The sequence below is a fragment of the Antechinus flavipes genome, chromosome 5 (genome assembly GCF_016432865.1).
Source record: "Antechinus flavipes isolate AdamAnt ecotype Samford, QLD, Australia chromosome 5, AdamAnt_v2, whole genome shotgun sequence".
Taxonomy (NCBI): domain Eukaryota; kingdom Metazoa; phylum Chordata; class Mammalia; order Dasyuromorphia; family Dasyuridae; genus Antechinus; species Antechinus flavipes.
This window is the reverse complement of record NC_067402.1, coordinates 64,570-76,465: the sequence shown is the minus strand read 5'-3', so window position 1 is coordinate 76,465 and position 11,896 is coordinate 64,570. Positions and strand designations below refer to the sequence as shown.

General features: G+C 38.5%; 1 protein-coding gene across 1 annotated transcript; it reads right to left on the bottom strand.

The window, feature by feature from the left end:
- Positions 1–852: 852 nt before the first annotated feature.
- Positions 853–3,187, bottom strand: LOC127564352 (zinc finger protein 501-like). Its single transcript, XM_052000835.1, has 2 exons — positions 2,278–3,187; positions 853–2,109 (listed from the first exon to the last, which is right to left on the bottom strand). Exons 1-2 carry the CDS (start codon positions 2,776–2,778, stop codon positions 1,384–1,386), a joined length of 1,227 nt encoding a protein of 408 aa, XP_051856795.1. The 5' UTR covers positions 2,779–3,187; the 3' UTR covers positions 853–1,383.
- Between the last annotated feature and the right edge of the window lie 8,709 nt (positions 3,188–11,896).

Below are 11,896 nucleotides of genomic sequence, written 5' to 3'. Positions count from 1 at the left end.
TCTTCAAGTCCCTATTTGGTTTCTCACATCCACAGGATCTTTACAGGATTTAGAACTGGGAAAGACCCTACACTTAGCCTAAATGTACTGAGACCCAGTACTTTTTCAAGACCAGTAGTACAAAATCAGAAATTCAACTCATGTCCTGACTCCAATTCAAGTGAACTTTCCACCATGTTGCCTTTCAAGTAGGTGACCAGGTGAAAAAGGATCCAATATGCTAAAGAAGCTATTGGTGATCCCTCCCCTCTTCCCACTGTCCCTCCCCCCAATAGGGCTGTGGCTAGAGAAGGCTAAGTATAAAAGTCAGCAACAGCACATCTTATCCTAATGTTCTCTACTTTATTAATTTTCCTCTTTAATGCTTTAATCTTTCTTCACAGATCTGGGAATAAATAATCAGATTTTTATAAAAGCCTTTCCATTGTTAATTGTTCATTGTTGTTAATATTCATAAAGTTTCTACTCAGTGTGAATTCTCTGTTGTCTACTAAGAACTGGCTTATGTTTAAAAGTTTTTTTTTTTTTTCTTTACACTGGTAACATTCATAAAGTTTCTCCTCAATGGAGATTCTGTGATGTCCACTGAGAGCTCTACTTTTTCTTAAAATCTTTCCAGAATGGTTATATTCATAAGGCTTCTCTCCATTGTGAATTTTCTGATGCAGAAAATTCTTTTTTTGTTAAAAGAAAAAAAAATTAAGTTTTTTTTTATTTTTAAAACATATACATAATTTTCAGTATTAACCTTTGTAATATCTTGTGTTTCAAATTTTTTCCCTCTTCCCCCCCTCACCCTCCTGTCCTACATGGCAAATAATCCAATTTCACTTAGCATCAGTTCATGTAAGCCTCTCTAAAATCATCCTGTTGATCATTTCTTATAGAACAATAATATTCCATAATATTCATATGCCATAACTTATTCAGTATTCTCCAACTGTTGGGCATCTGTAGAGGGCTGAAACTCTGAAAAGGTGTTCTTGAATCAGACAGCAGCGCACTTAAGGCTAATTACCTATTTGATGTGAAATAACGGTTCTACACACATATATTTAGATGAGATGGTGATGTGATGGCTCCCCTCACCATTGGTGCTTGCTGAATGTGTGGTGGTGAGGTAATCCTAGACAAGGACTGGAGGGCGGAGGGAGAAAGTCAGAGTTGCTCTGCTGAAGGACAAGGAAGAGAGAGCTCTCAGGCTCCCAACTCCAGGGTCCAGGATTCATTTTTGGCAAGCTGTGTGGCAGCTTGCCTGACTCCTTCACTTCTCCCCCTGGAGACCAAGGACTTTGATTGATCCTGAAGCCCTCCAGAGGGTTCCAGAGAGCTAGCCCAGACATTATAGGCATCCATTCAAAAACTTCCCTTTTTAAAAATATTTTACTTACATTCATGAGGTTTCTCTCCAGTGAGGATTCTCTGATGCTCAGTAAGACTTTTCTTATGTTTACAAGTCTCCATACTGGTTACATTGATGAGGTTTATCTCCAGAGTGGATTCTCTGATGTCAGTAAGAGCTTTCCTTTGACTAAAATCCTTGCCACAATTCTTTCCAGTATGGATTTTCTGATGTACAGTAAGACTGTTTTTATGTCTGTAACTCTTTCCACACTGGTTGCATTCATAAGGTTTCTCTCCAATGTGGGAACTCTGATGTCCAATAAGAGCTATCTTTTGTCTAAAAGCCTTTCCACATTGGGTACATTCATAAGGTTTCTCTCCAGTATGGATTCTCTGATGTACAATAAGACTTTGCTTATATCTAAAAACTTTTCCACATTGGTTACATTCATAAGGTACCTGTCCAGTGTGGATTCTCTGATGCTCAATAAGACTTCTTTTATGTCCATAAGTCTTTCCACACTGATTACATGCATAAGGTTTCTCTCCAGTGTGGATACTTTGATGTCCAATAAGAGCTATCTTTTCTCTAAAAGCCTTTCCACATTGGGTACATTCATAAGGTTTCTGTCCAGTGTGGATTCGTTGATGTTTCCTAAGAGTTCCCCTAACTTTAAAAGCCTTTCCACATTGGTTACATTCATAAGGTGTCTCTCCAGTGTGGTTTCTCTGATGTTCAATCAGAGCTTTCCTTTGACTAAAATCCTTGCCACATTGGTTGCATACATAACGCTTCTGTCCAGTGTGGATTGTTTGATGTACATTAAGACTTTGCTTATGTCTAAAAGCCTTTCTACACCAGTTACATTCATAAGGTTTCTCTCCAGTGTGGATTCTCTGATGATCAATAAAAGCTCTCATTTGTCTAAAAGCCTTTTCACACTGGTTACATTCATAAGGTTTCTCTCCTGTGTGTATTCTCTGATGTGTACTAAGAGTTCCTCTATCTTTAAAAGCCTTTCCACAGTGGTTACATTCATAAGGTTTCTCTCCAGTGTGAATTCTGTGATGTACAATAAGATTGCCCTTTTCTCTAAAAGCCTTTCCACACTGGTTACATTCATAAGGTTTCTCTCCATTGTGGATTCTTTGATGTACAATAAGATTTTCCTTTTTTATAAAACCTTTTCCACATTGGTTACATTCATAATGTCTTTCTCTAAGCTGGATTCTCTTATGAGTTGGAGTTTCTCTCCAAGTAAAGTCACAAGGACTATCACTCATGAATCTTTGCTTGTGAGTGTCTACCACAGAAAAACTTAACTTTGCAGTAGTTTCTTTCATTTCAAGTCTGAGCTTCCCTTCAAAAAAAGAAAAAAAAAAGAAAAAAGAAACAAAGAAAACACTAACAAACAATAAAACAGATATAGGCATGATGCAGGCACATATATAGACTTACATCCCCCTTCCATCCATCAGAAGAGTAATTCAGTTTTTTGTGTCTTTTTCTAGGCAAAAAGAAAAATCTTAAATAGGCAGAGCCAATCATTTTAAATTCCATTAGTTTACAGCCCAAACATAATTTAATTTCTATGGAGCTTCATGCACAGTTATACTGGAACTTTACAATAAACCTGTGACAACAGACAAAGTGCTTTCATTCTCATTAGGTGCACAACTCAAGTCATCAGCTCAAAATGGCTGAGTGACTTGAACCAAATCCCAGCAGCTGAGATTAGAATTTATATCCTGTGAATGGGCATGCTCTGTGTACAGTAGGTGACAAACTACCTGCATTCTCAATTTTTCCTTTTCCTTTTCATTATCTACACTTAGGCTAGAGTTAAAATAATGAATTTCCATGTCTCCCAGGAGCTTGTGCAATTCTGCTATTTTCTACCTCATACCTGTACAACTATTTAGATTATATCTGGATGGGCCTTGAATCAGGAAGACCGGGGTTTTAATCCCACCTCAGAAACTTGCTGTTATAGGACCTTTGTTTGATTCCTTTTCTTTGTCTGTAATATATGCATAATAATAGCAGCTAAGTCCTCAGATTCTCATGAGAATAAAATAAGACAATGCAGAGTATGACACAAAGAGGAGCTTTATAAATGCTAGCTTTTATTTCAGTTTACCTGTTTCCTCTATAGTTATACTCTCCTTAAACCATTATTATCCTCACCAATCAATAATGCAGCGAGGCACTAAATTTATTTAATTTATCTGGTTCACAGTGGGCTTCTCCATAGCTGCTAGTATACTGTCTGCCATGCCATTCTGTGACTTTCATGAGAGCGGAGGATGTCCCTTACATCTCTTTATGTCCTGGTGTTCAGCCAAGGACTGCCATGTTTCTACACTTAATTGTTTATTGACTAGAAGAAGTTCTAAGAAATGGCTCATGTAGCAGAACCTAATCCCTTTTGGCACTTGCAGGAGAATTCCATTGCCTCAAATCCCAAACAATGACTTGGTATAGCATCCCAGATGAGCACTGGAAGGGATCTACAAGTCCATGGAGTGCAACTTTCTCCTTTCATAGATGCAAAACTGAGATTCACTGACTAGCTCAGGATGCTACTGCTAAGAAATACTTGATAAAGAATTCCAGGTTTGGTCTTTCTCCCCCAAAGTGAGCATTTACTTCAGGGTAACTCCTAGAAGCCTCTTGTAACCACAGTTTTCATATACTTGTTTTCACCTCACTCACCTGGAGAGCAGCTCCTCAGGCCTTCTGAGTCCAGCATCCAGGATGCTTCCCTTTGCTCAAAATAAGAGATCACCTCTTCACTGGGAACTGGAAGCCCTGGGCATGGAAATAAATTAGCAATGAAGATGGAGAGAGGTTTGTTATTTAATTCTTCTTAGGGGAAGAATGAGGATCCAGAGTTGCTTCATGTTGAAAATCAGCCCCTTATGTTCATACATATCTGTCTATATGCAACCACTAATGCTTATAAAGCAAGTAACCTAAATTAGGATGTGCCCCATTATTTGTACAACTTCTGAGAAAGAGCAAATGCTATTGAGCTGGAGCAGCCTCAAGCCTGATCAATAGGGACTTGGACTTGATACATCTTCTTTACAGAAGGATAGACTCATTCCATAATTTCCATTATCCAGAAGTTAAAGGGAGCCGGTAGTACAGTGAAGAGTCCTAGGCAGATCGTCAGGTATACCTGAATTTGAATTAAGACTTGGACAGTTACTGCCTACCTCTGGGCAAGTCAATTAAATTCTTGTTAGTTTGCCTCAGTTTCCTCCATTCTTAAATGGGGATAACAATATGACCTAACTTGGAAAGTTAAGATGAGGATAAAGTGATACAATATTTCATTTTACTTTTTAATTTATAAACAAACATTTTCATATCAAAGCAAGATGATTGCACATGAAATTGTAAATCTATAATGCACAACTAGCTATTCCTTTCAAACGACAAAATTATCAACTACATTTTTTCTTTCACTTTGTCTGCCCCTTCCCCCCCCCCCCGAAATGGCTGTCATTACATAGAAATATATATATACATAAATAAATAATAAATACACACGTATGTAAAATTAGGCTATCCATATTTCGATTTATCAGTTTTTTCCTCTGGATGCAAATAGCATCTTTCTTGATTTGTCCTTTATAGTTAATTTAGGTACTTAGTGTAGTCAAAATAACTTATTTGCTAGAAGTTGTTCTTAAACAATTGTTGTTTACTGTAATGTAAAAAAGGCATATGGCGCAGCACCTGGCAAATAGCAGGCAAAAATAAATGCTTATTTCCTTCCATTGCTTTACCACCACTTGTGCTAGAATTTGAAGTCAATACGAAGAAAGATTAAGGAGAAACTCCTATACTAAGTGCTTTAGATTACAAATTAATGCTTGTTAAAAAAATATTCCAAATACTAGACCCATCCCAAAAAGGAATGAGTTGAAAGGAAAAGCTGCTTGAGCAATTTTCAGCGCTTTGGCAGGGAAAATTCATGTCCTGGTAGAGGTTAATCTCTAAGATTATGTCCACGTTTGAGATTCTTTCATAGTGATTTAATCTTTGACCTGGGAATTAGTAAGAGAGAGCTTCAGGAGCAACAAAGGACATCCCCAAGTCCTATCATACAATGCAAAGACCAGCCCTTTTCCTTCTCTTCCCCTACTCCCAAATCCTGCAAACTGGGGAATGAAGGTATTCTCTTTGATTGCAGACTTGAAATTATCAGGGGAAGTGCCCTTACCCAGGGAGAGCAGGTTCTGAGCATTCTCCACCATGACCTCTTTGTACAGCTCCTTCTGAGAGGGATCCAAGAGCCTCCATTCCTCCTGAGTGAAGTGCACAGCCACGTCCTTGAAGGTCACCATCTCCTAAACCATCAAAAGTCAGAAGACATGGGGCTGAAAGCCCCGTTAGAAGTAAAGAGTCCAATCCCTTTTAGTTTATAGGAGGAAAGTAAAACACAGAGATGGGATTTGCCAAATTTGCCTTTATGAGTGTTAGTCAACTCTTGAAACTTTTGTCATTAAGAAATTGACTAAATTTAAGATCTGTTGAAATGAAGCTCAGAAATGACTTATTATGGAATGAATAAATTGAAGGGCATCCTAGGGCTACGTGACATATTTCTTTAATGAATTCTTCCACACTATTTTCCTTGTTAACCCTACGGCTCTCCCAAGTCCATTTTTTGAGATTGGCAAAGAGAAGACTACATGGGGAGTCGTGAAGGGTAGAAAGTTGGAAAAGGTAGACCAAGCAGGAGGCCTGACTTTGAAGATGAGTTATAGGAGACAGGGGGGGTTTAGTGCCTGAAAAATCTACTTGTTTTGGGGTTGGAAGAATTGTCACTCTTGGGGCAAACTAGCACTTGGAAGAGTAGAAGAGCATGGACACAAGGATGACATTTTCAGAAGAATGTGGAAGAAAAATAAAAGACAAGAGAGGATGAATATGTGGAGGGGATGTTCCCTGCTATGAAGCAGTGTTTCCTGCTGACATCTGCCCTGATGCAGTGGCAGAAAGCTCCTACAGCACAGCCTCAGAATGGGGACCTTGGAGCCTTTGAATGAATGAAGTGTCATGGAAAAAAGACCCAGTGAGCAGAGGAGCTGTGTGACAGAGAACAAGAATCTAGGCAAAACAGCAAAGGAAGGTGGACAAAGAGAGGGAAAGAAATCCTTGTTAGAAAGGGGAAGAAAAATGGATGAAATTAGAAAACTAATGAACAGGACTAATTGAAGGGCAAGAGAGGGAGGGGAATTTACAAGAGAACTAAGAGGGAAAGGGGGTTGAAGAAGTGCAGAATGAGATAGAGTAGAAGAGATGAACAAATGTCTAGAAAAACTTGAAATAAAAGACTTAGGCCATCTTCTAAATGGGACAAAAGAAGAATATGAAAATTTCTTTTCAATACACGGTGCTTTTACAAACATTAACCATTGGGATACAGAGATCCTCCCCACAGATGAAAAAAGTCAGAAATAATCCATATAGTCTTTCATTCCCTAATGAATTAAGAATGAAAATTAGTTCAAAGATCACCAACCAAAAATACAAACCTAAAAGGAGATTTACCTGTGACATATGACATAATAACTGAATTGGAGAACAAATCTTAGAAACAATAATTTTGTAAAAGAAAATGAAAATGATTAAACAATATTCCAAAATTTCTTGGATTGAGCTAAAGTAGTCCTCAGAGGAAGAAACATAGATTTACCATCACACATTAAGAAAAAAGAAAAAGAGATTAATTAAATATGCACTATAAAAAAATAGAAAAATAAATGAATAAATCCAAAATAAGTAAAAAAAACCAAGATATTAAAATTAGAAGGAAAATAGATAAATTGGAAATATAAAAATAAAAATGAGAAACAGAACTAAAAATGGCTTCTTTGAAATGATTCATAAAATGGAGAAAACCCTTAGCTAATTTGATCAAAAGGAAAAGAACACAAAATCCAGTCACTGAAATAACAAATGGCAGAGGTGAAATCACAAGAAAACTAAAAGAAATAAAAGGAGATAAGCAATATATAATATACAGTTTTATGGTAAAGAAATTGAGAAGAGAAAGCTAAGAAAAAATGTCAATAGCCTGAAATATTCAAATTATCAGAAGGTAGGAAAATTCTGTCAAATTTATAATGAACAGCTAGTATTTACTTAACCACTAATGTCTCCAAACAAGAAAATATCCTTAAAAGAATTATTTTTAAGAGTCAAATAAAGACCTAAAACTGAAACCATGGAAAGTCCAGAGAGAGTAAATTACAAGGCAAAGAATAAATATTGTTTCCTTCCTCCAATTTTAAACAAAGTCCTATCAAAACAACCACAATAAATTATCTAAGAAACCATTTATTATAATCAAATGGGATTTCTACCAAGTATGGAAGGATATTTCAACATTAGGAAAAAAAATGAATATAATTAATCACATTCTAAACCCAAACATGCAAAACCACACAATCAATTCAATAGATAAAGAGAATGATTTGGATAAAGTACAACACTTTGGTAGTACACATTTAATCAGAAGTATAAGACTAATGGTGCCAGAATTTTTGAAAGAGTAAGAGCTAGAGTTAGACATGTTTATGAATGGAATAAGAGTACTTGAGGGGAAAGTAAATGGAAAAGAAATAAGTTTTGTGAAAAAAATCAAGTTCATAAAATTTTGCCCATACATAAAACTCTCTAAAAATTTAGAGACCCATTGGAAGCCACAAGGCAATGACAAATACTAAATCAAATTCAATAGACTTTAAAAAAGAGAAGAAAATGTAAAACACCTCAAAGGAAACGTTACTTTAAAAAGGGAGCAAGGCAAAACTAAAGTATTATTGTTCTATCAGAATGCCTTTTAAAAAATCAGGCTAGACCCAAGATTTCAAGAAATCATTTAAGTCCCCACATATCTCCTAAAGAAAGAAACCACAGGTCACTTTGATGAGACAGGCCCTGAAATTTTTCCCAGAAATGTGCTTTCAGCTGCTCTTATCATACGGTCAAAAGCACATTTCTTTCCCAGGTAAAATCTTTAGAGAAATGGTCTTACAGATCACAGACCACTTCCTTGACCCCTTTCCAGCTCCAGAAGCCTTGGCAAAGTGCCAAAATTTCCATAGCCCAGGTAGTTTCTCCCATGACCAGCCTGTATGCTTTTATGTGAATAGAGCTCCTGGTGTCTAAGAGAAAACTTCTCTGATTTCTTTCTGCATCTCAAACCACTATGAAATTCATAGTCAAGATGTAGAGCTTCCAAGTCAACGAGAAAAATCCTGCAAGCTACCGTAAAGAAAGCACAGTACAATTCAAGTACCAAGAAGCCACCATTAGGACTAGACACAATGTGGCAACAATTTTTATTAAGGAGCAAAGAACTTGGAGTAAGATCTGACAGAGGAAAAGGACCGGATCTTAGAACCAAGAGTGAATTGTGAAGCAATTTCAGGAGAAAAGAATCTTTAACGAAAGTCCTTCCAAGCATTCCTAAGAAAAAGACCATAAATGTAGAAAATTTTAGAAGTTCAAACACAAGTGAAGAGAAATGAAAAAAAAAAAAATCCAGAATGAACTAGCCTCAGTGACTCAAAAGGATTAAGTAATTATATTTAATTATGGTGAGATGTCACATGTTCCCTCAGATCCCTATTTGGGCTCACAGGGGGAATCAAAATAGTGTAAAGCTGGAAGTGATTCTGTTATGTCTTGATGATCTTAAGGAGAAAATGGAAAGAGGAGGAAAAAGGATACATTAAAGTGGGTGGAGAGAAAGAAGGACTAGGAAATGTTCTCTCTTGCAATGAGGGTCCACAAGCAGACATCTCTACAAACAAATGGGTGAAGACCTCTGAATCTCAGTCATCTAATCAAAGGAAGAATACTCACAACATAGGGAGATGAATGGAGAAAGAGAGTTTACTCTCCAATGAAAAGGGGAGGGGAAGAAGAAAACGGGGAAGGAAGTCAGAAGGAGAAAGCAAGGAGGGATTAGTTCTAAGCAAAACAAATTCAAAGGATATACAAGAATATATGTTGTTGTTTTTGAGGTGGTAAAAGGAATCTATGGGATGGATCAGTTGCTGTGTACATACACGTGTGTCCTGCAGGTGTGTCACATATGTATATAGGTGTGTGTTGAATGGGGAAAGCATGAATAAGTAAGGGCCCCAAGTGTAATGGAATTCTATCACAGTGTACTCAGATTGGCATAAGAACCAACCAGCATTACTGAGGAACAATGATGTCTAACAACTAACCCTAAATGCTGCCGCCCACCTCTTAAAGACCCTGATGCAGAATGAGAAATATGCTTTAGGACATCGGCAAGTGGATTGTTTTATTTTTCAGACTGCCCATATATTGTGTGAATGGGTTTGGTTTTATTCACATTCTCAGCGGAGGAGCAGGAGAAAAAAATGAGACAATGGATTTTGGGTGATATAAATGTGCATGTACACTTGCACGTATACACACAGAGGAACACCGATCAATCAGTTCCTGAAGACTCATGATCATGTTTCCTACCCCTTGTGACATATTGCTTATTCATAACCAATGAGAAAATGTGTGTACATGCATGTAACATAAACACGTGCGAACATGTGCACATATACCTGCAAACACATGTGTGTGAACACACATATGTACATACATAGCCACTGAGCAATTCAACAACCAATGAATTCCTGAGGTGCATTATGATACACTGCCTACCTTTTGATCAAGAAGTCAGGCTCAGATATCAGACTGAGATGTAATATTCTTTCAATCTGAACAATAAGAAATTTTGTTTAGCTTGATTATATATATTCTTGGAAAAGGAGGTTAGTTTTTCTGGTTTTCTCAATGGGAAGGCATGGTAGAAAGGAAAATGAGAAGGCTAATTTGTTGTAAAAAAACAAAATTTTCATTAAAAAAAGTAAAGTAAACCTCCCTCCTCCTTCCTCCCAGATCTTACTGATGGTATCAGTAAAAATAAAATAGGGATAATAATATCTACTTTCCAGGTTTTGTTATGAGGACATGGGGAGCTACTGGTAAGGTGCTTTAAACAAGTCTGGCACCTTAGTAGGTGCCTTATAATAGGAATAATAATATCTACTTTCTAGGGTTTGTTATGAGGACATGGGGAGCTACTGCTAAGGTGCTTTAAACATGTCTGGCACTTAGTAGGTGCCTTATAATAAATTCCAGTTTTTTTCTTTCAATTGGTCTTGAAATTAGATTGAGGACTCACCTGATGGCTATCAAAGGCAGCCCCCTCCCCACTGAACTTATCAGCCGTGGTGAAAGAGCCACCATCTCCTGAAATTTTGTCTTTCCCTTGTGACATGGTTGGGTCAGTTTTGTTACTTATGCTAAGAGATGACAAAGCTGCCCAGGACCAGATTTACATGGTGGGCAAAGGCTCCATGTGCCTCCCTTCAAGCAGTATTCTGAGGGCCTCTGGACAAATTGGCTGCCTGGGAACCTAAAGGCCTAAAGGTTTACCATTATGAAAGAAGGCTCCCTCAGAGATAACAGATTTCCCAGGCTGGCACACGGACATCCCTTACTCTGTGGACCAGAAGAGCTCCCCCATGGAAGCAAGAGGAGCCTTGTCTACTCAAGCTAAAGAACGCAATGCTGAGTCCGTACTGCGTGCCTTTTCTAGGCTATAGTCAAGTAAAACCTCCTTTTACTTGTAGAATGGATAAGAGTATCTGATGTTTGCTGAATATTTAAACTAAGCATTAACGGAGCAAGTCCTATCCATTATACTCTTCCAGTCAGCCAGGACCTGCTGCAGCCTAGAGCAGTCCTAATTTCCAAGAACCTGGGGTGCCATGACACACTAATGTGACCTTTTCTCCCAGTTGTTTTCACAGTTTCAGCCAGTGCCTGGCACTCTGCAGCGCGAAACCCAAAGGAATCAGTTTATATAGTAACTTGAGGCTCAGGAACAACAGAGGCGAGGATGAGAATCTGGGCAGCCTCTTTTAGACAGGAGAGATTGTTCCCTGTGCCAGAAGCCCCAGAGCAGCGGGATGGCCCAGAGCTCTGTGGACTAGAACAGTTGCCCTTTCTTGGTGTTTATTGGCTGGAGCCAAGGAATGGTCAAGGGGAGGGACTCAGGACACCTGGGAAGGCTTGGGGGACCTGAGGCAGAAGGACTGGAGCCGCCCAGGGGGACAGTTTCTGCTCTGATGACCAGTACAGGAGCTGGGGAAGCTTCTAGGCTTGGTTCCTGACCTGTCCAGAACAAACTGTGTGAAGGGTTTTCTAGGAGCTTCAGGGGAGCTTGACCACAGGATACCAAGAGGAAGGGGGAGGGGTGCTGGGCAGGCCCAAAGGGAGGAGACCGGATCCCTCTGGAATAGAGATTCATGATAAAATGGTGGCCCTCATCAGTCTGTTGCAATGAAGAGGAAACAAACACATATAGGGTTAGGACACATGGCTTGAGTCTCGGTGCCCAAGATGCCAAGGACCCAAAGAATCAGCTGGGCAGGGCAGTGTTGTGTCTGTGTTCCCCCTGATGCTGGTTTTTGTGAAGAAATGACCCAT